The 26,560-nt window shown below is 34.4% G+C and overlaps 2 protein-coding genes across 2 annotated transcripts in view; one reads left to right on the plus strand and one right to left on the minus strand.

Annotated features, from left to right (window-relative positions):
• The window catches only part of LOC136804650 (uncharacterized), a 37,750-nt gene extending 15,976 nt beyond the window's left edge, over nt 1–21,774 (minus strand). Inside the window, exons 1-17 of the mRNA XM_067061254.1 lie at nt 21,618–21,774; nt 21,310–21,346; nt 20,095–20,192; nt 19,883–19,963; nt 19,550–19,589; nt 19,246–19,311; nt 19,012–19,056; nt 18,673–18,691; nt 18,197–18,350; nt 17,820–17,921; nt 17,497–17,573; nt 16,844–16,964; nt 15,590–15,631; nt 14,432–14,606; nt 13,710–13,774; nt 13,280–13,369; nt 12,611–12,711 (exon numbers count right to left, since the gene is read on the minus strand). Of these exons, the coding sequence (XP_066917355.1) occupies nt 12,611–12,711; nt 13,280–13,369; nt 13,710–13,774; nt 14,432–14,606; nt 15,590–15,631; nt 16,844–16,964; nt 17,497–17,573; nt 17,820–17,921; nt 18,197–18,350; nt 18,673–18,691; nt 19,012–19,056; nt 19,246–19,311; nt 19,550–19,589; nt 19,883–19,963; nt 20,095–20,192; nt 21,310–21,346; nt 21,618–21,657 (1,353 nt within the window). The 5' untranslated portion in view covers nt 21,658–21,774. The remainder of the gene's footprint in view (nt 1–12,610; nt 12,712–13,279; nt 13,370–13,709; nt 13,775–14,431; nt 14,607–15,589; nt 15,632–16,843; nt 16,965–17,496; nt 17,574–17,819; nt 17,922–18,196; nt 18,351–18,672; nt 18,692–19,011; nt 19,057–19,245; nt 19,312–19,549; nt 19,590–19,882; nt 19,964–20,094; nt 20,193–21,309; nt 21,347–21,617) is intronic.
• On the plus strand, nt 4,435–12,629 carry LOC136804651 (TNF receptor-associated factor 4-like). Its single transcript, XM_067061255.1, has 6 exons — nt 4,435–4,818; nt 8,089–8,230; nt 8,836–8,910; nt 10,047–10,121; nt 10,925–12,303; nt 12,476–12,629. Exons 1-5 carry the CDS (start codon nt 4,640–4,642, stop codon nt 11,867–11,869), a joined length of 1,416 nt encoding a protein of 471 aa, XP_066917356.1. The 5' UTR covers nt 4,435–4,639; the 3' UTR covers nt 11,870–12,303; nt 12,476–12,629.
• Nucleotides 21,775–26,560: the final 4,786 nt, after the last annotated feature.

Raw genomic sequence — 26,560 nt, forward strand, 5'->3', positions numbered from 1 at the left:
TTCTTTTTATAAGAACATACAGTTGACGCTCTCTAATTCGATTTTCAAGGGGAATCGAGTTTCCATCGAACAAGGGAGTTTCCATCGAATAGTAGAGCATCGCTTGTGAGAGTTTCTTGTCGACGGTGACTTTTAATATTATCGAATAATGGAGTGTATCGAAAAGTGGAACGTCGCTTTAAGGTATGAAAAGAATCTTTCCAAGGGTATTTTAGCAAATTTTGCCATTTTCCAGGGGTTATCCACACATTTTCAATAGTTTTTTTTGACTTGAAAAGGTTCGTCCACCCCCTGTATGGTTTTTAATAGAACAGCCCAATGGCCCCAATGAATAGCATGGTCAGGGCTGATATTTTAAAAGTTTCAAATTTTTCACCAAAAAAAACCGTTAATAAGAATCTGTCAATCAAAGCACTTTTTTGTGCCGGTGCCCACACTCACTCGGAACAAAAACTAACAAGCTAGATGCTGAATGGACCTACCTGATGATGAAAGTTAGATAGCAATGCGAGGAGAAAAATGAAAAAAATCAGTCAGAAAATATAGCGTTTAGCAAAAATGCATAACGCAATAAATTCATCATTGATTGTTGATGGGGGGGGGGGAGGGAAGGTTCCTAGGAAAAAATAAATAGAAATTCTGGTCGCAAAAATCAGTTTTATTGACAATTGAATCATGCTTGATGGTGAGCATTGTTATCAATAATGTTTTTGTGTGAAAAACATAGAAATATAAGGAAAAAATCCAATGAAAATCTGCAAAAACGGCGATTTCCGGCATTTTCAACTGGAAAATATTTTTTCTCCAAAATCGAACTCGGCCATGTTTTGAGCATTGCGAATACGCATCTTTCTGCAAAAAATCAGAAAAAACTAAAAAACCGGGTTTTCCGGCATATTTCCGGCATTTTCGGCCGGAAAAAATGTTTTCGAAAATCGGGCTCCGTCACATTTTAGGTATTGTCATTTTGCATCAGTGTGCAAAATTTCATAAAAAAATATAAAGTACAGCTCGAGAAATTCAAGAAATACTGTCTTTCCGGCGAAAATAGGTTGTTCCGGCGAATTTTAAATAGTTCCGGCTTCAAAAATCAATTTTATTGAAAATCTTAACATGCTTGATGGTGGGCATTGCTATTAACAATGTTTTTGAATGAAAAAACAACCAATTATAAGGAAAAAGTCCAATTAAAACCAAGAAAAACGGCGATTTCTGGCATATAAAAATTATTCTCAAAAATCGGACTCGGCCATGTTTTGGGCATTGTTAATACGCATTTTTGAGCAAAAAATCTGAAAAAATCCTGATAAAATCTCGAGAAAATGCCAAAAATACAGTTTTTCTGGCATATTGCTGAAATTTTTTTTTTTCGAAAATCGGTCTCCGTCACATTTTGGGCATTGCCGTTTTGCATCTTTGTGCCAAAAATCAGAAAAAACTAATGAGCCAATCTCGAGAAAAGCTAGACAAATGAACGGACGGACGGACAAAGGTTACTTTATAGCACCTCCACCGGGGTACCCGGAGGTAGGTCCAAAAATTATTAAACATTTTGCTTCGGCAAGTGAGTCCAGCGAAGAAATGGGCTATTTTGTTCTTGAGTCTGAAAATAGACTGACAGCTTTGACCTGTCAGGTATACATCAGATTTAAATACGAAGACGGGTTCTCCTGTTTAAACCTAAGAATGCCAATTACAGAGCATTTCTACTGTAAATTTACCCCTCGTAAAATATCATTTTTTGCTTCAGGTATGTTCAGTATAGACCATTTCACAGTCGAAATGGATCATGGGTAATCAGGACTGATCGCGCCTCCGTAACGTCTTTCTGTTGGCTAGACGCAAAAATCTTCAGAATTTTATAAACTTTAGACCAATAGCCCCCAATAGTAAGTCTTCATTGGCGCCCAGTGGTCCTGATTTATACCCATTACGCTTTTCGACAGTGAAATGGCCTATTAGATTGTAAAGTTAGGTTTTGTTTGGATCGTAAACTAAGATTAAGAATATGAAGTGGGAAAACAACATTTTTATAAAAAAGGTATATACGGAGATTAACAACAAATAAATTGGTTCTCATCATAATTAAAAACTTGATTGATAAGTCGTTGATTGACCACAATATTTTTGGCAAAGATTTTGCTGTTTTATTTAACTAATCGAATCTAATCGTCTTGAAATACAAAATCTCGAAGTAAGGTGAGAAAAAAGCATCTCCCAAAACTATTTTGTCTGTACACAAACGCACAAACCCAGTATCTACGGCTAATTTCAAAATTCATTGCCGAAGAGGGTCTCCGGTTGACATTGTCTCTTCTCATTGCCCCGCAGGAGCTTTTGTTGCTTCACGTAGCGGACTTGCTCGCCAGAAAAATATTCATGTTTAAATACAGATTCATGTTTTTTCTTCCGATTCTGAGCGGGCCGCCCCGTTAAAAAAATGTTCACGCGCACCTAATATTATATCTCTTTTGTTGAACTCTTGATTGAAGGCCATATACCTTTCGGTAATTAAACAAAAGAAGGATAAAAAATTGAGCATATTAATTTTTATTATAAGCATCTACTTTATAAGAATCAAATCAATAACTCTTGATTGAAAGCAATATGCCTTTCGGTAATTAGTTCTTATAAAGTAAACAAAGAAGGGATAGCGAAAAAGATGAGCATATTTGTTTTTATTATAAGCATTTTCTTTATAAGAATCAAATCAGTAACTCTTGATTGAAGGCAATATATCTTTTGGTAATTAGTTCTTATAAAGTAAACAAAGAAGGGATAGCGAAAAAGATGAGCATATTTGTTTTTATTATAAGCATTTTCTTTATAAGAATCAAATCAATAACTCTTGATTGAAGGCAATATATCTTTTAGTAATTAGTTCTTATAAAGTAAACAAAGAAGGGATGGCGAAAAAGATGAGCATATTTATTTTTATTATAAGCATCTGCTTTATAAGAATCAAATCAGTAACTCTTGATTGAATGCAATATATCTTTCGGTAATCAGTTCTTACAACGTAAACAAAGGATGGCGAAAAAAATGAGCATATTTATTTTTATTGTAACCATCTACTTTATAAGAATCAAATCAATAACTCTTGATTGAAGTCAATATATCTTTCTGTAATTAGTTCTTACAAAGTAAACTAAGTATGGCGAAAAAGATGAGCATATTTATTTCTATTATAAGTGTCTACTTTATAAGAATCAAATCAATAACTCTTGATTGAAGGCAATATATCTTTCGGTAATTAAGTCTTACAAAGTAAACTAAGTATGGCGAAAAAGATGAGCATATTTATTTTTATTATAAGTGTCTACTTTATAAGAATCAAATCAATTCCAGAATTTTTGGCGTTTTTACTGTGATAACATGTGAGCCATAACTTCTCTTTTTGAGATGTGAGCGACCGTATATTGCATGTCATCAAAAGTAAAGTTGAAACCAAGCTTTCTTCCTCCGACTTAAATTTTATCGATAAAACAAATTTAAAATCTACACATGCGTTATTTTGCTTACTTAGGGATAATTCGAAAGGAAGCTCTGCGGGGCATTCTTAGCGACAGCTACTTGCTAGTTTCAGATTTTTCAAACTGATCGCTATGATGAAGTGCTGGTGAGAGAGGGGAGACAACGAGAGAAGTGTTGCTATTTATAAATCATACTTCATCGCAGAGGTCTTCGTACGGGAATTTCTTATCAAACAGATAATGTACACGCAGAATGTACTACGAAGCGATAAACGTGAGATACACTCTGGTGCAGAGTAAAAGAAATTTTGGGTCAAAAAGCCAAAAAAGAACAGACAAGCGTCAGCAAAGGGACAAAAAAGAAGCGTAGAAAAAGTTGAAAGAGATAAAATAAACACTTGAAAGAGAAGAGCAATTAACTTTCTCTTCGAGTACATAGCAACCACAAATCGCGTTTTTCGTATAAGAAAATCCAAAATTTTTGAAGCCTACGAATGTTCTTAACTTTTCAAGTTTTAAGCGTAAAAATGTTCTTAACATGTTCTTATTTTCACCATTTTTTGAGTATTTTTATCCACTTTCCTTTTGAGCCTGCAATGTTCTTAATTCTTTTTTTCGAGCCTTTATAAATAAAAATTTGACGGGAAAAATTATAATGACAATAAAACCATTTGTGAAACGGTGTTTATATCCCAATATTCTTGATCTTAATATTTTCTTAAACATTCACTAGAGTTCAGCATGAGATTGTTCTTAATTTGCTCTAAGAACGAATTTACAGCCTTGTGTTTTTATGAATTTAATCTTATAAAAAAAGCGTTGAGCGTTCGTTTCATTTTCCCCTTGATATCAAATTCTAGAATTATATAATTGATTGTAATAACAAGCCTTTTATCTCCAGTCAGGTGACTCTTTGTTTACTTTTCAAACAGTGAATTTTCGTAGAGAAAAAGTGCAAGTTTTGTTGTTTGTGAGATGATTAAAAAGGTGTTTTAAAATGCATGGTTATATTTTGTTAAAAGTGAAATTGGTACAATGAAGCAGTAGGAAGCATGTATTCTTGAATTTAGGTCCATTTGCATCTGCAAAGATGACTGGTTGATTGGTGTTCTGTAACGCCAATAAAAAATATTCAAGCCTAGTGACTTTCATAAATATAAGCAAAAATGGCTGCTTCCTACATCAAAGAATATGGGTTCGATGTCGAATTTGTTGAAAAACTGGATAGGGAAAGGGACGATATAAAGTGTGCCATATGTTTTATGGTTTTACGAGAGCCATTACAAGGGTCAAAATGTGGTCATAGATATTGCAAGAAATGTATTGAAGAGTTCCATGAAAAGAAGTAAGTTAATATTTTGATTCAATCAAGGATTCCCAAAAGCAACCGGCGAGGTGACCTTTTTTTTCGATGTGTTCTAAGAGCATATTTCAGCTAGAAATTTTGATCTGTTTTAATCAGATCTTCGAAAATTAATCAGCTAGAAATCTCTAGAAACGATGATGTGTTCTGACGAGACTGGGGTATATCAAGGTCGTGTTCTAGTTGTCTAGGTAACCCTAGAAAGCTTAAGAACACATCTTGAGACAGGGGTATAATCAAGAAAAAATTGATGTATACTTGTTGCCTAGTAACCCTAAAAGTTTTCAAAACACATTTTTCGTGGAGAAAAACAAATATCTTACAAGTTTGTTTTGGCGAACTGTTTTTCCTAGATTTCAGAACACATCAAACCATAAAGTAGTAATCAGTTTAGGGAGACAAGTTGTGCGATAAAGGTTTCCTTTGAAAGGTTTGGTCTCCTAGAAGATAAGAACACTTATTTCTAAAAAATCTCTTCACCGGCTGCTTCTGGATTCCTTTAAACAAACGCTTTGTAAAACCCGATAGCTTGTTGCAATAAGTTGCAAGAAATTCAAATTACAAAAAATTTGAATGTCAATAATGAAATGTATCAAATACTGAAATATGTTAAAAGTGAAAGTTTAACAAAGTCAATAGTTTGGTAACTTGACCAAAGCATATCGATTTTTATTTTCAACATGTTTCGATATTTCACATATCATTTTCAGTAACTATTTAGTTCTAAAATTGGTTATCAAATGTGCATTATTTAAAACAGATCTTAGATAAACACATGATTTCATAATCCTAAAAAATCAACTTTTCAAAATTTTCAGAATGTTGAGTACCCCTTAAGCGTTCATTTCAAAGATATTCTCTCCCAGATAGGGAATATTTCCCTCTTGAATACATGCTTCCCAAATAATGGTGTTCTGTTCCTCTTCTGTTCTTCTTCTAAGAAGAGGAACGGAAAAGGAATAGTGAGGGATAGTAAGGAATAGAGGAGGAAACAGTCAGGAACAGAAGAGGAACAGTGAGAAAAGAAGAGGAAAAGTGAGGAACAGAAGAAGAACAGAAGAGGAATAAAAGAGAATCAGAAGAGAAGATGGAACAAATGAGGAACAGAAGAGAAATAGAAGAGGAACAGAAGTGGAGCAAAAGAGGAACAGAAGAGGAGCAGAAGTGGAACAAATGAGGAGCAGAAGTCGAACAAATGAGGAACAGAAGAGGAACAGAAGAAAAACTGTGAGGGACAGAAGAGGAACAAAAGAGAATCAGAAGAGGAACAGAAGTGGAACAAATGAGGGACAGAAGAGAAATAGAAGAGGAACAGTGAGGAACAGAAGAGGAAAATTGAGGAACAGAAGAGGAACAGAAGAGGAACAAAAGAGAATCAGAAGAGGAACAGAAGTGGAGCAAAAGAGAAATAGAAGAGGAGCAGAAGTGGAACAAATGAGGAATAGAAGAGAAATAGAAGAGGAACAGAAGAGAAATAGAAGAGGAACAGAAGAGAAATAGAAGAGGGACAGAAGAGAAATAGAAGAGGAACAGAAGAGAAATAGAAGAGGAACAGAAGAGAAATAGAAGAGGGACAGAAGAGAAATAGAAGAGGAGCAGTGAGGAACAGAAGAGGAAAAGTGGGGAATAGAAGAGGAACAGAAGAGGAGCAGTCTCGGGAGCAGTGAGGAATAGTGAGGAACAGAATAGGAAAAGTGAGGAATACTGAGGAACAGACGAGGGACAGAAGAGGAACAAAAGAGTAATAGTGAGGGATAGAAGAGGAACAGAAGAGAAATAGAAGAGGACCAGAAGAAGAATAATGAAGAATAGTGAGGAATAATGTAATGAGGAATGGTGAGGAACAGAAGAGGAATAAAAGAAGAATGGAAGAAAAATAGCGAGGAATTGTGATTGGGTCAGTAGGGTTCAGTAAGTTATCGAGGATATCAAGGGCGACGATCAGGGAAGCCGATGCAAAACATAGTCGATAGTTGATGTACGGTTCTATGTTGCCTTAACAGCCGACGGTATTTTAGTGTTTTTACCGTCGTCGAGAAAATTGGACGGCGATTTAGCGACGTGTCGACTTTGCTTTATACCATTTCCTTCGACTTATCTTGAATATATAAACTTGCTATTGACTTTAAAACTTCACAAGGGTTACAGTAGGTATTAAAAAGGTTTGGCAAGATATGCACGTTTTTTTATAACAACAAGTATGTTTTGGCTCAGGCTGGACTGCTCCTCATTATTTGAAATTCTCAGGCTTAAAAGTTCTTAATAAGCTTAGTTACTTTACTTAAAAACTGAAAATAGTGGGAATTTTATTCATAAAGTATGGCTTTAAATCAAGTTTAAATTTATTTCAGCTTGAACACCCCCACCCTAATCAATGTGGGCGCTCTAAAACGTTGTCATTCATCAGCTTGTCTTAACGAAAAAAGTTCAAAATCTGTTAAAATTAGTGATTTCTTAGTAATAAATGGACCTTAAGGCTCAGATTGTTCTTAATTTGTTCTTAGGTTTTAGTTAATTTTCAGCCTCGTGTTCTTATACAGAATTGTTCTTTTAAAAAGAAAGTGTGTATTGTGTGATATGAAAATGTCTTTTAATATAAGAGCAAAATATAAGAGCCCCCGGGGGAATACTAGGGTTGCTAGCTGACGGGGGGGGGGGGGGTGCTACCCGACTTTCGACCTTCGGACCCTTACCGGGACTAAAAAGGAGAAAACAAAGGAAAATATTGGGAATTTTACGACCCTTAGCGGGACAAATTTGACCAATTTTGACCAAATTTCCATCTTTCCGGGGGTAAAAAGTTGAAGTTTTCCTTTTTCTTCTACCCTTAGTGGGACTGAAATTTGATGTTCTGATTTTTCCGACCCTTAGCGGGACTTTAGAAATCCAAAAAAGCTACCCTTAATGGCGGCACATACCTTACACTCCATTTGCCTAAGTACCTCCTAAGTAGACCTTTAGAGCATGCAATTTCTGAAAAATATACTGAAAATACTGAGAAAAAAAAAACATTTAAAATAAAGAACATTTTTGGGCCGAAATTCAGACGAAATTTTGACGTGCAACTTTTTCGTGTCAATGTCCCGTATATTTATAATTGCAGAAATTTCTTGACAGTCCCATGGCATGTATATTTGGCATTTCAAAAACGTCCATAACAATTAAATTGGCTCAAAAATTTATTTTTTCCCGTTTTTCTTTTCCTACGGAAAGTGTTAATAAAACTTATATACTTTTTCGATCGTCTTTTAGCCCAAAGAAATGTCCGCAAGATTGGCAAGACAACGAGTGGTTTAAAGACTTGGGAAAGGAACGAGAGATTCTTGATTTGAAGATTCGATGTCAAAATCATCGCGATGGATGCACCTGGCAAAATGAACTTCGAGATCAAGAGGTTTGATTCTTTCCGTAATGTGACATTCACAACTAGAATTTAGGTTAAAAAACTTTAAAGGAGGAAGAGGAAGCTTGATTTAAAACTACTTTTTGAAAACAAGATTAGGATTTCGAAATTGCAGAAATGGTCAGACCTTCTAAAATTTCTCCAAAAAAGCTTTTTTTCTCGCTTTTTACATCCTTACGGCCTAACGGCCTTACGGCACATTCTCTCTCAAATCAAGCCCTACTGTACACTTTGGAAAGCCTAAAAATAGGGCTGCAGTTTTAGGCACTAGCCCTCCCCCGTAGTTGTACGTTGTACACTGACAGGAAAAATAATTTATCTCCCGTACAATTGAATACGGTTCAGGCTACGCCATTCTTAATTTTTTAAATTTCAGGCTTAATGTTCTTATTAGGATGTTCTTAATATGCTTAGTTTCTTTACTTAACTTAAAATCTGTAAAAATTTATTAAAATCAATACTGTCTTAGTAATTTCTGAATTCTGAGGCTCAGATTTGTTCATTTTGGACTATTTTCAGTCTTATGTTCTTATACCAAAATTGTTCTTATAAAAAAAGCGAGCACTATGATTTTACAACATTTTGTTCTTTTATAGGAGCATTTGAAGACATGTGATTTCGAAACTATTCAATGTAATCTACGATGTGGAGAAGCTGTGTTACGCAAAAACGTAAGAAAGAGAGCCGTCTTTATAGGCAGAATTTTAATTCATCTTTTATGGAATTTCTAAGGTACACATGTAATATTCCTATAGACAGGCAGCTGACGACATCTAAAATCTGGACGACTTTGGGACAAACGTCGAGTTGATTTTTCTTGTTCCCATATATGTACTGATCCTAAAAATTTTACTCGGCGTCCAAAAATTTATTTAACGGACATGTCCGGTAGTAATTTGTCAAATGATGACGTCACCACCAAAAGTGAAAATTTGATTTCAGCATATAATAATGATATCTATACCATTCGACGCATTTTTCGATCTAGATTCTAAATCACATCAGTCTCAATAGGTAAAAATTTAGATTTCAAAAGTTATGACTTAAATTTGACATGTGATTTTGGTCAATCATGACCCTCTCACCCCCTAAAAATGTCAAATTTCAACGTCATCAAATCGAAAAATAATTCACACCATTCGAAAGCTCGTCAAAAACTATATAGAAGATAATTAAACGGGTATATTCGATTTCTCAGCCTAACTCGAGAAAATTGAGATCGTAATTCCTAATAAAATGAGGCATTTTTTCAAAAATGACGTCATAGAAGAGCTAGGGACCTCAATAACTTTTTATATTCAAATTTTTACTTATTAAGATTGATGTGATTTGAAATCTACATCAAAAAATGCTTTGAATGGTATGTAAAACTTTGAAATTTTGCAACATCAATTTTTCACTTTTGCTATTGACGTCATTAATTAATAAATTATTCTCGGACACGTCCGGTAAAGATTTTTAAACACGCCGAGTAAATTTTTCTGACTCTCTAAACTATAAAGATTTCTAAATAAGTACTCAATATTTGTCCCTCGAATTTTCACTGATTCAATTTTTTTGATGTCATCAGCTGCCTGTCTACTATGTCTTATCTGAATTTTTAACCTCGGGATGTTCTCAATTTCTTCTTAAATTTGATAAAGAACTTTCCTTTTGACACAAACAAAAATTATTTATTGATTCTACTGATTACCAGGTACATCTCTAACTTTTGTGCACTAATAAATGTCATTCACATTGGAACCAATAAACTGAAGAAGCGAACTTTAAATGGATGTAAATTTTGAACGTTATATTTAAATTTTAGCTTATAAATCACTTGGACAAAGACTGCCCATTTATCTCAACGTGCGAGTACAGCGATTTTGGGTGTCTTTTCAAGGTAATTTTCTAAAATCAAATACTCGAGTCAAGCCCTTAGAAGTGAAGACTTCCACAAACCCTTACACATAGTCCCGGGGGGGGGGTACTAGGGTTGGCGAATGAGGGGTATGTGCAGACGGGACCTCCGAAAACCGACCCTTGAAAAGACTGATTTTTGCTGAGAAGGTGACCTTAGAGAGACTTTTTGAATTTTTTTTTTCGATTTTTGAAAAAAGTCATACCCTTAGAGAGAGTTTATTACAATTTTTTCTCTGGAAATCAAAAAATTTCCTAAAAATCCTGAATTTTCCGACCCTTAGAGAGACTAATTTAAAACTTTCAGATTCTGACCCTTAGAGAGACATTGAAAGGTGAAAAAACCGACCCTTACCGTCCGCACATACCCATCATCCATTTTTACCTAAGTACCCCCCCCCCCCCGGGCACATAGTTCTAGAAGGGTAAATACCTCTAAGATAAGAGGTAAGAAGATTCTATTTCACCCCTATTTGAGGAACACTGCCCCCTTACGTAGCAAATGCCTCCCTTAAAAGACCCTCTTACAAAACAGGAAACCAAATGAACCCTTTAAAAGATTTTTGAAAATCTCATAACAAAACACCCCATGCTCCCCAGGCTAGTGGAGGTGATAAAAATTATGTTACAGAGTCTATTTGTCGAAAAATGGAGCCAATTTTTGTATTATTATAATTATGTGTTATCTTAAAGAAGAACAATTTTTTTCAAATGCGTTTTGGTTTCTGTAAAATCATCAAATCACGATGATGTATTAACTGTTTAAAATCGTTTCAAATTTTTCAGGGTACAAGAGACCAATTGTACAATCACATGTCACAAGCGATCAATCAACATTTCTCCCTCGAAGTGAAGCATGAAATTCGAAACTTCAAAAAAGAATTCAGTGACAAATTACAAGAAAAAGATCTCAGAATTCAAAAGATAACAAAGGAGTTTGATGCCCAACTGAAAGAAAAAGATGACGAAATCAAACAACTGAGAGAAGATGTCGATTGCGCTAAAAAGGATCTCCAACGTACTTCAAATGAAAACAAGGAGAATCACAAAGCTATCGAAGAAACCAAGAGGGATTTCAACCGAGTTATCGATGAAACCAAAATTGAGCAACAGAAAGCTCTAAACAAATCAATGGAAATTATGTCTATGATGTTTGATATTATGGATAAAAACACGCATGAATTTACAAACGGATCACTGAGGGAAAGGAGTGATCATGTTCATAATTTGAACAAAAAACTAGCAAAAGAAAACAAACTGACGTTGCAGATTTTAAGATTACCACAATGCCCTTATTATTCCTTCACCATCGAAAATTTCAAAACCCAATTCGAGGAGGCTAAAAAAACGAATAAAAGAATTTCCTCTCCAAACTTCCTCACGATAAATGGGTACTTAGGACGACTAAATATCTATTTAAATGGAGGTGGAAATGGTAAAGACAGTCACGTGACAGTGTTCTTTCGGAATCTAAAAGGACCATATGATAATTCTTTGAAATGGCCAATACCTTGGAAATCATTATCATTGACACTTTTTGTTAACAGCAAAGAAATCGGAAAGGAGTCAGACCAAAGTTCAGATGGTGGAGGTAAATGGAAAGATCATTTCATACGACCGATTGGTGATAAAGGTAAAGGTTTTGGATTTGATAAACCTTTTAATCATAAATTGATAGACAATCTTACTGATGAAGACGTAGTAGTTATTAAGTATGATATGGATTGTTAAGTTCAAGAGCATTGAATCCCGAAGAGCTACAAAGGAATCTAGATTTCGAAAAAAGTAACGTGCTAAAACAAAAAGAAATTATTAGATTCAATCAATCGTCCGATATGTAACGCAAATGTCAATCATAAACATGATCATATAAGATCCCAGTCGTTTTCGTTTTTAAACAATGTAGTAGTAGTGATGCGGTAATGCGGTTAGGGTAATAGGGTAATGCGGTTTGGAATGTTTTGGCTGAATAGCCAGATATGAGCGTGGTATGCGCAGAATTGATGACTATTTCGTGTACCATTTATATGTTCGCACTGACAATCTTTATAGTAAAATTTATGTAGTTTTCGTAAATTTACTCATTTGATTTTATTCATTTTTTTTTTGTTCTTGCAATACCTTATCGACCTTATCGGCCCTTTTTACCATTATTTTTAGTGTATGTAATCACACGATAACGAGTGCTATTCAAGAATTATTTGCACAATTGTTTTTTTTTGTTATTAATTAACGAGTGCAATTTTCGAATTATATGAGGTATCATGTGATTACAAGCTACTCGCACAATGGGTTTCACTACTTTTTCCCCGTTTGAAAAGTAAATTACACTGAAAGTTTTATATTTTTCTGTTCTCCTGATGTTTTTCTTTTATTGCTGTTTATAGATTTTATTTTCATCAAATTGAATTTGCTTTTGTAGGTACAAAAGCATGTAAAGATAGATTTTAAGCGAGAAAAAAATGTTTATACCTGATGCCAGACAGCCAAATCCTTTGCTTTATCTTTTTCGTCCGGTAAAACATCCATCACGAGCGCGAAATCGACCGCTGAGTAAGCACCAAAACCAATTCCTGTAACAAGATAAACGTATTTCTTATAAATATCAACAAGAGCTGTATATCTGTAGATTATTGGTCATCATTACCGAGTTTAAAGCTCTGGAATAGGCTAAGGAGGAAACTTTTGGATGGGAAATGAAGCCACTTATTCCCCATCCAAAATGCGTGGATTTCACACAGACGCCGGCGAAAAAAAATCTCGCCAAGTTTCGAAAAATGTACCACATGAAAACATAGAAAGCGCTAATCCCATTATACCATAAGCGGTGCCAATCTTAAAGGCTCTATATAGTCGGAATTGCAGGCCTCTAGAAAAACCGAAGAGTAAATATTCTCTATACCATTAGTGAATGCCAGCAGCCTAATCATCCACTATTTGCTTGCACGACATTTTTAAAGAAAAGAAAGAAAAACAACTATCCCCCTTCCACACCGCGCGAGAAAAAGTATTGAGAATTTCTTTTTTTGATTCTGCTTCGTCAGTATAGAGGCGCGTCTCTTTTCCATATCATTGAAAAATTGTCTTTAAAGAAACTTTTTCTTGTTTATCTAAGCATTTTACGGAGATAGACAAACTTACCAAATGTCAGAGAGACAGGGATGACAGCATAGAACGCATAAGTTCCTTGAAGACCAGATAGAATAAATGAACAAACTGCCATCAATATCGCTGAAAAAGATCGAATTCGGTTAAGCTGGAACATTTTGAAAAGTTAAATAATTTCATTAAGTTCACTTTTATACTGTACCTATCTGACACTCTTATTGTGATCAATTTGCCTAGAAGTTGAGCGAAAACGCTTCATTAATCACCATTGATTTGATTTACAGGCCCGGTAGGATATGCACATGCTTTAAAACATAATAAGGATGTTTGAAGCCTGTGGGCTTAGTAGCTGACAAAACTTTTGTCCGTTTTATACACACAATTTTCATTTCATTCTGGCCATATTTAAAGCAAACGACTAAGGATGAAAAATGAAACTGAAGAAAAATTGACTGGTATATACCTGAGCCCACAACCAGTGGTTTTCTTCTTCTCATTTTATCTGATAAAAATCCCCCAACAACAGAACTGAAAAAAAAAACAAGGAATAGAAATTCTTTTAAGTCTGACAAGTGTGATAATGTAGAGATCTGTACTCTCGATCGAAATTGAACCATTCCAGAGGCTAAACATGGTGGAATAGCGGCTAGACGAAAAAAAAAAGGTGAAAAAGAACTGAATTTCATTTTTTGGGCCCGCATATTATTGTAAATTTTGTAAATTTTGCTTACGCGCATGCGTTTGCCCAAAGAGTCGCACACAAAATAGAGCCTTCATTTCGTGCTGGTAGAAAGATCTCTAGCCAGTTTGTTATGCCACACTACAACAAATGATTCTCTCTAGTTTGATCTTTAAGGGACCAAATATTCTTTCTAAATTATAGAAATTTGGATTTCTCCTTCGGAGTATTTTTACACGACTTTCCAGAAAAGGTGGGGAATGGTTTGAATTACAGAAAGTTTCGAATAATAGAGGTTCGAATTAGAGAGAGTTGATTGTATTACGTTAATAAGAAACCCAATTCAAATCCTACATCTACCCATCTATAGGAAATCAAATAGTGCCTACACAAAGCAGTATTATGAAAATAGGCCGATTTACTTTTAACCTTCTCCAAAACTAATCATTATATTATGTATCAGTAGTAGCAAAAAACGAAGCATCAAAAAATTGGTTCAAACTTACAACACAGCTGCTGATAATAACAAAGGCAGTAAAATAATCGCAACAGCTTTTTCAGGGGCCCAACATCCGGGAAGTTTGACCATGTCACCTAACCAATACTCCAAGAAACCAACTACCGTGGCCACACCTTGTTGCATTAAAAAACGCGTAAAGAATACCCAACGGAAATCGTGTTCTGAAAATGAAAAATGTAAAATCTGATTTTATTGGTTTTAAAATACACAACCCCAGTTTTCGGCTCAGGCCTGGAGTTGCTAAGGATTTTCCGGATTTCAGTGCTTATGGGTTTTGAGCCGAAGATGCCTTGCAACATTTTATGTCTAAAATACCTCAAATAGACCTTTCCTGAAACCTATCACGTGATTAATTTCATGACGTCATCTCAAAATTTAAACTATTACTTTTTCTTTGTAATTGAGTGTAATTTGCGTGCAAGCATAATTAACGCAAAGGTTGACGGGATTGAATTTCGGTCAAACAGAAAAATCAATGTCTATTTTTAGATTCGCTACACGGTATGCGGTATTTTAAAAAGATTTTTTGTTGTAACAGGTAGTTCATACAAAAGTGAGTATCTTGTACAAATGATCGTAAGCTCGCAAAATAACAGGAATTTTGCAGAAAACGAAAGGGAAATATCTTTTGATCTAGTAGACCAAATGGAACAAAAATTTCAGGAATTATTCATTAGACCAAAACAAATTGAACTGTGATATTATATTAATCAAAATTTACATTTTATAGAAGTTAATGTTTAAGTGTGGGTTTCGGGAAAGGTCTATTAGGTCATCAAATACCACCAGTGAACATTTTAATGCCAAAAATGCCTCTTTTTAAGGTATTTTTGGTTGCTTTCCCGATTCATGCTCAGCTTCAGGGCTAGGTTGCTAAGGCCTAGTTGCTTAATTTTTTTGCCATTCTCAGGACTGGACACTTAGCAACTCGGCTGCTGCCAAAACTTCAAAAACTGTTTCCAGAGTGCTAAAAAAATGTGTAGATAAAGATAGGGAATAATTTTTGCATTCCTCCTAGGTAAAATTATTGTCCAAAGTTTTCGAAAACGTCTACATCTAGATAGATATCATAATTTCTAGTGGAACCCACTACACTATAAAATCGCATTAAGGTGCACTTTAGATTTGGTAAAACATCAAATACCTTTCAAGGGTTCCCAATATGATGTGAAGATATCTCTATAGCCTGAAAGAAGAAAGGGTTATCAAAAGGTTAAAATGCAATAATCTGAATTGCAGACCTCTATACTCGACCGATATACTTCCCAGAAACTCTTTTCGCTAGAGGATGAAAAGTAGCCTAAGAATACAATAACTATATTATTAATCAAATATTATTCACCGAAGGAAAAAAACAACAAATTTCTCAAACAGATTTGTACATATCATATACAAAAAACAAGCTAGATGCTGAATGGACCTACCTGATGATGAAAGTTAGATAGCAATGCGAGGAGAAAAATGAAAAAAATCAGTCAGAAAATATAGCGTTTAGCGAAAATGCATAACGCAATAAATTCATCATTGATTGTTGATGGGGGGAGGGAAGGGTTGTAGGAAAAAAATAAATAGAAAGTTCTGGTCGCAAAAATCAGTTTTATTGACAATTGAATCATGCTTGATGGTGTGAGCATTGTTATCAATAATGTTTTTGTGTGAAAAAAATCCAATGAAAATCTGCAAAATCTGCAAAAACGGCGATTTCCGGCATTTTCGAAAATTGGGCTCCGTCACATTTTAGGTATTGTCATTTTGCATCAGTGTGCAAAATTTCATAAAAAAAATATAAAGTACAGCTCGAGAGATTCAAGAAATACTTTCTTCTTTCGTCTTTCCGGCGAAAATAGTTTGTTCCGGCGATTTTTAAATAATTCCGGCTTCAAAAATCAATTTTAATAAAAATTGAAACATGCTTGATGGTGGGCATTGCTATTAATAATGTTTTTGAATGAAAAAACAACCAATTATAAGGAAAAAGTCCAATGAAAATCCAGAAAAACGGCGATTTCCGGCATATAGGAATCATCATTTTGCATCATTGTGTCAAAAACAGAAAAAAGTAATGAGTCAATCCCGAGAAAAGCTGGTAGCAGACGAACGAACGAACGAACGAACGGACGGGCGGACGAACATGGGTTAATTTAAAGGACCTCTACCCGAAGGTAGGTCCAATAAACCATGGACTAAGCTTTATCCGCTGATCGGGTTTTTGAAAGTGGTATCCACATCAGTAAGGTATCCGCAAAGAAGCCTTTACAGGGTTACACTTTGGCTAAAGTCCGTGCATTGACACCCACTAAGTTAGTGGTACTACGCTTAACACTTTTCAAAAAAACACCGATCAAAGATTTAGGTTAGCCGGGATTAAGTTCACTTCACAGAAGGAATAAAACCATACTTAGAGCTTTATTGGTTGGTTGATGGTGAGTGGCTTTCTCTGGACATGAGAGGACGGTCAACATAACACAAATAAAGAACATCAGCGACATTATGGTATAAGTCAACACAACACCCATTCTCTGAAATTCAATAAAAAGTACAATGGACTTCTATTATTCAAATTTTTCTATAATTCAAACTAATTCTCAGTCCCCGTCAAGGAGGATCCTTCATAAAATGCGTTCTATAATTCTTTGTAATTCTAATAAATTGAATTCCCCGTTCGAGTTCGAATTAGCGGTTGTCAACTGTAGACAAATTTTATGAACAAATATTTGGTCCTCCTCTTACATTTATCTTAGATTTTAGTAAAACTACAATCTTAGACAAAAAATAAGATCACAAAACACAAACTTCGTCTCATTCGATACCACTTTGAACAAAGAATTAGGATAAAAATATATGGAAACTCAACTGCAGAGTCTCTATGAGTCATATTAAGATAAACCTGTAAACGTGCCTCTTGAAGTTGGATTTCTTACAGCTTATTAGATTAAATTTATAAAATTATTTGAAGTCCTCTGCTTAAACTCCCCCCCCCGTAATTTCATCAGATTCAATGTTTCAGTCAGAGGAAATATCTTGAAATAAGATAAATTTTATAAAACTTACCGGGAAGAAGAAGCCAATGATAGCACCAGCAATGTTCCCTGATAACGTCATCGCACCCATCACTCCTGAACTGAAACCTGAAAGAAAAAAAGTCCAGGTTTGGTGAAGCATTCTGATATGCTCTACGCACCTGAATTTGTGCCAAATACAAAAACATGTAGAGACTACAACAGTAAATCGTCATATTTCAAGATCCTAAACTAAACTAAAACCTAAGATCTGTATACTTCAAGAAATTTACAACTTTTAGACGTCTTAAGATAGTACAGATCTTTAGTTAGGATTTTTCGACTGGCAAAAAAGAATGGATAAAGATACTACACCTCTTTGAGCAGGAGGGGTTTGGTCGGCAATCAAGCCATTATAAGGAACAGCCATCATTGCATAACATGCCATCACACACAAATAGAAACAGAAATAAGTCCCTGAAAATGGAATGGAATAGAAAGGCGTTGTGGCGTTATGGTGATACTAAAATAGACAAATCTCACAAAATTTGATGTTGATAAGAAGTTCATACAACCTTTGGGTTTCATCAAATTAAGGGTTGAAAAATAGATCATTAGAACAAAAATAGCACGATTAAAGTGGAATTCAATCAAATACAACACTTCATTTTTACACAGTCCAAGAGTTTATAGAACTTAGACAACATTATCAAACCACTCTTTTTAGATAAATAGCTTTCTTAATAACTCACCTATGCTTCCATTTTTAATGGTGGGTTCAGTCATCAGGGCAATCAACATTTTCGGATCATTTATGCCCGTCATATTCACGTCAAGTGTTCTCAGCGCTGTCAAATTGTTGACGTAATAACTTGCGCAACGACGTAACTCCAAATCAATGTTGCACTAAAATCAGAAAAGGAAGGAATATTGAATCACGTTATGAAATAAAGAGTAGCAAAACATACAACTCATTTTCAACTCTTTAATTTCTCAAAAAAACAGTGTTTTTTTATTTAACATTTCACATTGTCCTTTTTTAACAAACACTTTGCCTATTAAAATTTTAAACCCCTACCCCAGCTGGCACAAAAGGTTTTTCAACATTCATCTAACGTTAGAAGGACGTTGTGAACATTAGATAAACGTTGTTTGCCAGCTGGGACTTTTGGTATCTGAGAATGACTGCCAGTCATTTTAGATGCCAATGTAGAAAAGAAATACTTACAGTTTCATTGGCTTTTATCCTAGAAAAGAAAAGAAAAAATTGAAACAGAATTAAGTCTCAAAAGAATTACTTAGAGGTATAAAAACAACAACGAAATTTGCTTATCTTCAACGAAATAGCATTGATAGTCTAGCATTCTAGACGATTTAAATTTAAGAAAATGTAAAGGCAGAGTAAGAAATCTGAAGGACATTACTATTTATAGTTTGTTCCAAACTAAAATTATCGCGTAACTGTCACGTAAAATCTACTTTCCTGCATGTATAACAAACGTTATAAACGATTCCTGTCAATTTAAGAGACTGTGAAAAAACTGATCATTTAACTCATTTAAGTTACCTTATACTTTCTGGTGCACTGAAAGCCATCCCAAACAAACTGAGTCTGAATAAAATAAATAAAATATAATGATGTCATCTTTGTTTGCGGCTTTGCAGATTCATTATAAAAGAACCATTCCCATTCTGGAATCAATGCTTATTATCCAATCACATGCAGAAACTAAAAAATAAATCTATAGTGAAGAAATTCTAATTTAACGTTGAGGAAAATATAACAAGCACAACAGCTTACATCAATAGGATAGTGCCCGCCACCATCAAAGGTCTTCTTCTACCATACGGGGATTGTAAACGATCACTATAAAAGAAAACAATGAAATTCATATTGTTACTTAATGTCACGAATGGTGAAGCCTTTTTTTTATTACACCTCATTGATTTCAAGTTATTGTTTATCTTAACATTATCTTAACACCAAATGATATATTTTTTCTGCAGAAAATGTCTGTGACTTAGAACCTCTAAATAATAAAGTTGAGATTTCACATAATACATTTTCAAATTATTTTGACGTATTGTTTATGAAATATAAATACCTTTTAATTCCAATAAGGGGACTTATAATAAACGTCACAACTACAAAATAGATAAAGCAAGCTTTTTATAAAGAATCGAAACTCAATTATTCACTAATCACAAGAATGCAACAATGAAACAATGAAACAGAAAAAACCTATAAACTTTAATTGACAATAAGGAAATAATTTTAAGATGTTAAGAGGTCTAAAGATGTTCTCATATCAAAACCAGATTTTGTTATGCACAAACAATTTTTTTCTACTTGGAAGTAGTCTAAAAGAGTACTTTTTTACAAGACACCCTGTAGTCAATTCATTAGCTTATATTCTCAAAAAGAAAAATCAGTTTACTTGCTCCACTTGCCACCATGGCACCAAACATTTGTCCTTTCATTTCTGAGCCCACCAATGCATGTACTTGTGAGGGCACCACTAATAATAAATAAAAAAACGAATAAATGACAATTAATGCGTTGTGAAAATAAGACTCCAAAGTGAATAAAATCATAAAATATATCATAAATAACAATACACAATGTACTAAAACATTTTTCAGTGCATACCTTCGACTGACAGAATCAGATACATAACATTCATTCCAAACCATGACAAGTTAAGAAAGAACACTCTGGTCTTGGAAAGTTGTTCAGATTTACAATTTCTAAATGTAAACAGAATATTTTTTTAATGAAATTTATCAACGGACCTCCTTTATACTTATACAATTCAACATTCATTGAGACTAAAATCGTAGAGTTAAATAGACTTTTGCAAGTCAGGATGTCAGGATGAATAATTAAAAACTCAAGCATCAAAACAATGAAAGGAAATAAATTATCAATAAAATTGGACCAGCAATTTCATTTTATTTAAAAAAAAATAATTAGTGGACGCAAAAGTAATTATGCATTAATGTGTCATTGTTTTAATATTGGACTTTTTAATTATTCAACATGACATCCTGACTAGCAAAAAATCTATTAATTACTCAGTAACTACCAAGTTAGGAATAATTATGTAGAGTTAATAAGAAATTAACTTTAATAGTCACAGGATTTTCTCCATTGCAGTATATGGAAATTAAGGCACAGTTTTCATAACTGAAAAAATCTTATCTACAAAAAATATTTCACCTGTGTGCGAGTTAAAAAGATGTCACTAGTTTTGTACAAAAATTGCCTTGTGTTTGATTTAATCATGAATTCTACAATTACAGTTTAAGAAAAATGTAAAATCTACGTTTTTACAGCAATTGTGGTAAAAAAGGTATTCCTTCATCTAGTAGGATGTCAAGAAAAATTATTTATAAGCATTTAAAAGCGGAGACCATCTTACTACCAGAGCATTTGATTATAGAAGAACACGACAGTTTATCAAATATAGCGTAAATTAGTTTAATGTCCAGATCCCTCTTCTAATTTTGCCATCCTCTTTTAGGGTGACTTTCTTCTTTGCTTAGCAATGAGAACGTAAAAAATCTTTAATCTATCAGTGATCTTGACCTTCCTATCATTCCTAATCTCTAAAACTGGGTGTTGAAATTAAAAGAAGGATGTCGACATTAGACCAACTTACTGTAATTACTCCAGCATGGTTTTATAGTCATGTCATCTAATTGATTGTATTCTACAAGACAGCTGTTGCCCAGAAACAAAATAATTGATCCCATTTTTACTGCTTAAAGTAGATAATCTATGCTGTAGTAATTAATTATTCAACAAACCGTTGGGTTCTCCTAAAACCACTTTTGGCTTTTATTTATAAGTGAATCTACTAACTCTTGTTGGAACTCCTTAATAGATGGTCCAATCCTTCCTAAAAAGAAGACAAAGAACATTTTGTAATTTCTTTGTTAATATTCAATATCAAAGCACACAAAACAATGAGTATGTTCCCTCGATTTATCAAAAAAATTGAACACTATCGATCATTCACTTGAGAACTGATACAACCAAATCTCCCAGTAGAAGTTAGAAAACTTTGATGAGAGAGGGTGCTGGATAATGAAGGTCATTCACCTAGATACAGTACATAGAATGATGAAGCACAAATGAAAAACTTTATACAAAAAACCCAACAAACCTACCTTTGTCATTGCTTTCAAAAGCAGTCGTTCTCTTCTTCATTTTGGTTGATGTTTTTGAAGTGAAAAATCTTGAGTGATATTTATTCCAGTTTCTTATTGCTTATAATACGTTTCCAAAAACATATCAGGCATCATGCTGTAAAATATGTCAAAACGATAATAATAATAAAACCATCACATCAGGAAACCATCAGAAACATACTAATAGCAAATACCACCACAAAGTAAATTTTTTTTTTGAAATCGAAAGTGAAATCTCACATCATCAGGTCGGAGTTTGTCTCGCTTATCTTTTTCTTTTCTTATAGTTGTTGAAAATATAATCGAGATAAGCGAGATGAGCATAACAAATGACGTAATAGAGAATGGCGGGAAAAAAATTTTGAGCCTCGGGTTTCCAAGTTCAAGATGACATGTGAGCAGTGAAGTTGTGGTTAAGCATTAAGAAATAAAACAGGAAATGTTGAGTGGAAATTGGAGAAACCAGACCAAAATGAAGAATTTTTCACCCTTCTGATAAATCTGTATACAAGTCTAGTGTTCCCAGTCATGTTTAATTTTTTTAAATTGATTGAATTTTTCCTAATTGTTTTCTTTGTGGTTTGAAAAATAGTTTTAAATCAAAATTACATGCCCATTTAGACAGTTAGCTAGGGCGGCAATCACAAATATCTTCGTTTCGCGTCGCCCAACCGACTCTCAAAAATTGAGTAGAATTGAGTCGGTGAGTCGGTAAATTTGTCGGAGACTTTTTATTCTTCTGTCAATGACCTTTCCTTCGTTCAAAAATTTTATTATTGCCGATTTTTTGCGATTTCTAGCGCGCATTCACAGCATTTTGACTTTGTTTATCATTACATGCGCCATTTTGGGGTCGGAGGTCACAGTGTTCAAAGTTCATAATTTTAAACCACACACGGTTGTTTTGGCTGCTGGCTGGCGGCTGGCAGTTTCCTCCGTCTCCGAGAATGCACTCCAAAAATCAGCAAAAATGGATGGAAAAATGGAAACCTGAAAATTTTTACGACCGACCGACCGACTCACTTTTTAGGCCAAACGAGGACGCGAAATGAAGATATTTGTGATTGCCGCCTAGCTAAAAAATTGTTAAAGTGGTTCTGGCTTCTTACATTAATGAAACACAAACATACCTTAAGGGAAAAAATTTCAAAGGAGCTGACTTTTGTGAAACTGATTTGGCAGCCATCGAAAAATTGTTCTATTCGCGTCACCCGCCCGCATCATATTTTCCGCTGATTTTGCGGTGCGGAGATGCGGAAAAAAATCCGGGAAAAGTAATTTGTTCTTTTAAAGTATAGCTTTTTTCTCAATTGCTCTGACGGCCTTCCAAAAATTGTTTTGCTCGCGTGGCCACCCGCCCCTGAATTACTGGTGTGATGAAAAAAAACTAGGAATTTTTTCGACCGCCCGTCTGCCCGCATGCATTTTTAACACCCGTTGCAACGCGAACAAAGCATTTTTTCGCTGACCGCCTTTTCGCGGTGCAAGGCTACTGCGGTTAACGTTGGACAGCCACTTTCATTGCATTGGGCGGTTCATTCAGTTAGGGAAACCATCCTGGATCCTGCCATTCTATAAGCCAGCAAAAACTAAATGACACTTGTAAACTTAAGTTTCTTACCATTTCCCATCGAAAACAACCAAAAACATTGCTACTTCCCAAAGCCGGAGACCAAAACAAATCATCTTCCAAGATTATGGCGCCCTTTTGGATCTATTGTTAAGACCATCTAAAATGGTGGAAAGAGTTGCGGAAAGACAGTGGCGCCCGCTGCTTCAAGGGTGGTAACGTCAAAACCCCCAATATTATCTTCCAACAGAAGGCGAGTTAGTTGCCGCGCGAGTTACGTCACACACTCCACCTCAGCGCACAACGAAAGGTGTTTCAGTAATTATCAATAATTATAAGAATATCTTATGTGCTTAACTTCAGTAAACTTCGAGTGCTTCAATGAAGATGAAGAAGGTAAGAAGATAAAAAATGCGCTGGATAATTTTCATTGTAACAGTTTGGTCAATCATTGCTGAAAGTTTGAAAAAGTTTTTCCGACGCGAAAAAAAATTTCAGCCAATTAAAAGCACAGTGTGCTTATACTTACTTTGTTTGCTACATCGTCTAGGCTAAAAAAAGTGAGAAAAGACACAAACGCCTTATTTTAATGAGTGTTGTTATGATTTTTTTGATTGCGGCCGCGTACAGGAACTCGCCAAATGTTCCTAACTGTCATTCAAGTTATAGTCCGCTATTACCCCCCTGTGGACGACATGGATTTTCCGTAACAATTTACTTTTGAAAAACTTCATGATTTCCGTAACATTCAAGATTTTTTATGGGAAAATCTTGGATTTTCCAATGCTTGGCAAGAAAATGAGCAAATTTTATGGATTTTCCGATACATATGACTAAATAATGAGGAAAGATCCTGGATTTTCCGAAACTTTTTTCAAATTTCTCAGGATTTCCAAGTGAAAAAAAATCCAAAAAACCCTGTCGTCCACACAGGGGGTATATATATATGTTGACGGTGAAAAAGAATGCGGCTATTATATTTTGATTTTTCCCGACATGTTTTCGGACTCCGCCCGTTCTCAAGGGAGGTATATATATAATGTTTTTTTTCTGGAACTGCCCATTTTTGCTGAAATTCTTTCTCTAGGGGTTTTAGGATATTAAGTTAAAATTGCATTTCACAGATGGTCAGGCAAATCCTGTGCATTTGCTTGTACTGTAACAGATTTTCCTGACCCTGTGCAAAAAATGAGCTAGAACGCGTCAGGCAAATACGCCAATTCAACTTTAAAGTGAAAACGGGGTACAATGAAGATGACTGGGGCTTTCATTTTTCTTTATGAAATTCTTAATTCATTTAATTAAGGATTGTGTCCGTTAAAAATAATTCCACCCATTCAATCTTTTTTAATCAAGCAAAATGGGAAATACTTTTCCAAATCGCCGTGTCAATTCAAGACAGACTTAAGTCCATTTTTTCGAAAATTGACTTGAGACCATAACCCCCTATTTCAGCATGCACGCTTTCCAAAAACGGCCTTAATAAGTCCACAGAATTCTAATGGGAAAGAGGTGTACTACTTTGCAATTCAAAAAAAATAAGAATTTAGAATGTTCCATAATATATCAACCATAAACAGCCTTAAGTCCTAAATTTTAGTGCAAATTTTATTCTCTATGAAGCATTGACATGAAATGTGTAGCCTTAAGTCCAACACATCTCAACCTTTAAAGTCAATTATCTCAAAATGGAAAAAATGGACTTAAGGCTGTCTTGAATTGACATGGCGAAATATCAAATCAGGGAAATATTTTGTTTTGAAAATTAAATTGGGGAAGTTTTCTAGGAAAATCAGAAAAATGAATGGGGAAACTACCGTTAAGATGGTATCAGTAAAAGTTTCCTGATTAGGGAATTATTTCCTAAAAAGGAAATTCTATATGTGATTCTATGCAAATTGTAAGGTTGAAAATTTCCTATTTTGGAAATTTGACCTCTGAAATATTTCTTATATAGGAAATTTTGTAGTTTTTTGCAAAAACGAGCTGATTGGCTAATTTCCGACTGATTTCGTCTAGATATTCAGAATCCTTGCAAAATTTTGAAGAAATTAGCCTCGTGAGCAAAAACACTGTCTCGTATTGCTTGAGATATAGCCAAAAATCTCTAAAAATTACCTAAATAGGCAATTAAGAAAATGTCAACATCCCTCTCCTAATTCTGACACTTTTCTTTAGAGATAGGAATAATAGGAAGGTTGGAATCACTGATAGGCATAAGATATTTTCCTCTTTGATCGCTAAACAAAGAAATATTGTAAGCGATTTTGACCATCCTATTTTTCCCAACAATGTGATAATCCTTTGTCACTTTACAGGAGTTATCCTTACTTTAAACCTACCTTTACCAATAATATGGGGAGTTTTATGCGGAAGCAATACTCTCGACTATTGGGAACTGTCTACTGTGTGCTATTAAAGTCCATATTAGCTTTAAGTGTACACTAAAGTTTGTTTTCCTTGCCGTTTTCTAACCAATGCTTCAAATAACAAATTATATATATACAGTTGAAAAGATAATTCAGAGAATATAATTTCTAAAAATGGACTTTGGCTTCCAGCTCTACTTCAATTTCATTTTCTCCAAAACAAAATTTTTCTTCTTTAATGGTTTATTGATAATGACTTTTTAATTTTTAGATTATATAATTATCATGTCAAAAAGAAAATATAAAATAGCTCAGCTAAGCGATGAAGAAGAAGAAAAAAGTGAGAACCTTGGAGGTTTAAATTTATTCAGGAAACTGAAGGCTGCTGAGACAGAAAATAGTAAACCTGGTATATCTAAGAATATTTCAGAGGGTTCTGAAATTGCTACTACTGCTACTAAGATCCAAAATGCAACAACCCCAAAAGCTGAAGAACATAAGTCAAAGTAATTTTTTTCTTTATGCTATATTGTTATAATCTTAGTTATCTTGACTTTGTATTATGACCGATTATGATGAAGTTTAATAGTATTTTATTTTTTACACATTTTTGGTAGTTTAATGCATTTTTGAATATACTACAATTTCAGGGAGGAGACACTGTCTCTTACAAAACAAGGTGAAATGTCAAAGACAAACCCATCATGCAAGAATTTCCGAGAAACCTTTGCTGTCAATTCAAATAAAAAGGATGTCTTCGATCTGCCACCTATGCCGGAACCTAAAGAGTAAGTTTCATTCAATTCAGTTTCAAAATTACAAAGATTCCAATCAATGTTTTTTGGGGACTAGCAACAAATATCTTTTACAAGAAAGGCATATTTTGAGGTTCATTTTAAATGTAAATATACTGGTTGTGGTTATATTTAATTACAATTCTACCAGTCATATTAACCACGCACCCTTTTGCTTTACAGGAAAGT

Source organism: Clytia hemisphaerica, unplaced genomic scaffold, assembly GCF_902728285.1.
Source record: "Clytia hemisphaerica strain Z4C2 unplaced genomic scaffold, Clytia hemisphaerica genome assembly, whole genome shotgun sequence".
NCBI lineage: Eukaryota > Metazoa > Cnidaria > Hydrozoa > Leptothecata > Clytiidae > Clytia > Clytia hemisphaerica.

What these genes read in the sequence shown, in the direction of transcription:
- LOC136804651 (XM_067061255.1), top strand. Translation starts at nt 4,640, where the DNA reads ATGGCTGCTTCCTACATCAAAGAATATGGGTTCGATGTCGAATTTGTT. An exon ending in ATGAACTTCGAGATCAAGAG is followed by an intron (nt 8,231 to 8,835) that starts GTTTGATTCTTT and finishes GTTCTTTTATAG; the next exon opens with GAGCATTTGAAGACATGTGA. An exon ending in ATTTTGGGTGTCTTTTCAAG is followed by an intron (nt 10,122 to 10,924) that starts GTAATTTTCTAA and finishes CAAATTTTTCAG; the next exon opens with GGTACAAGAGACCAATTGTA.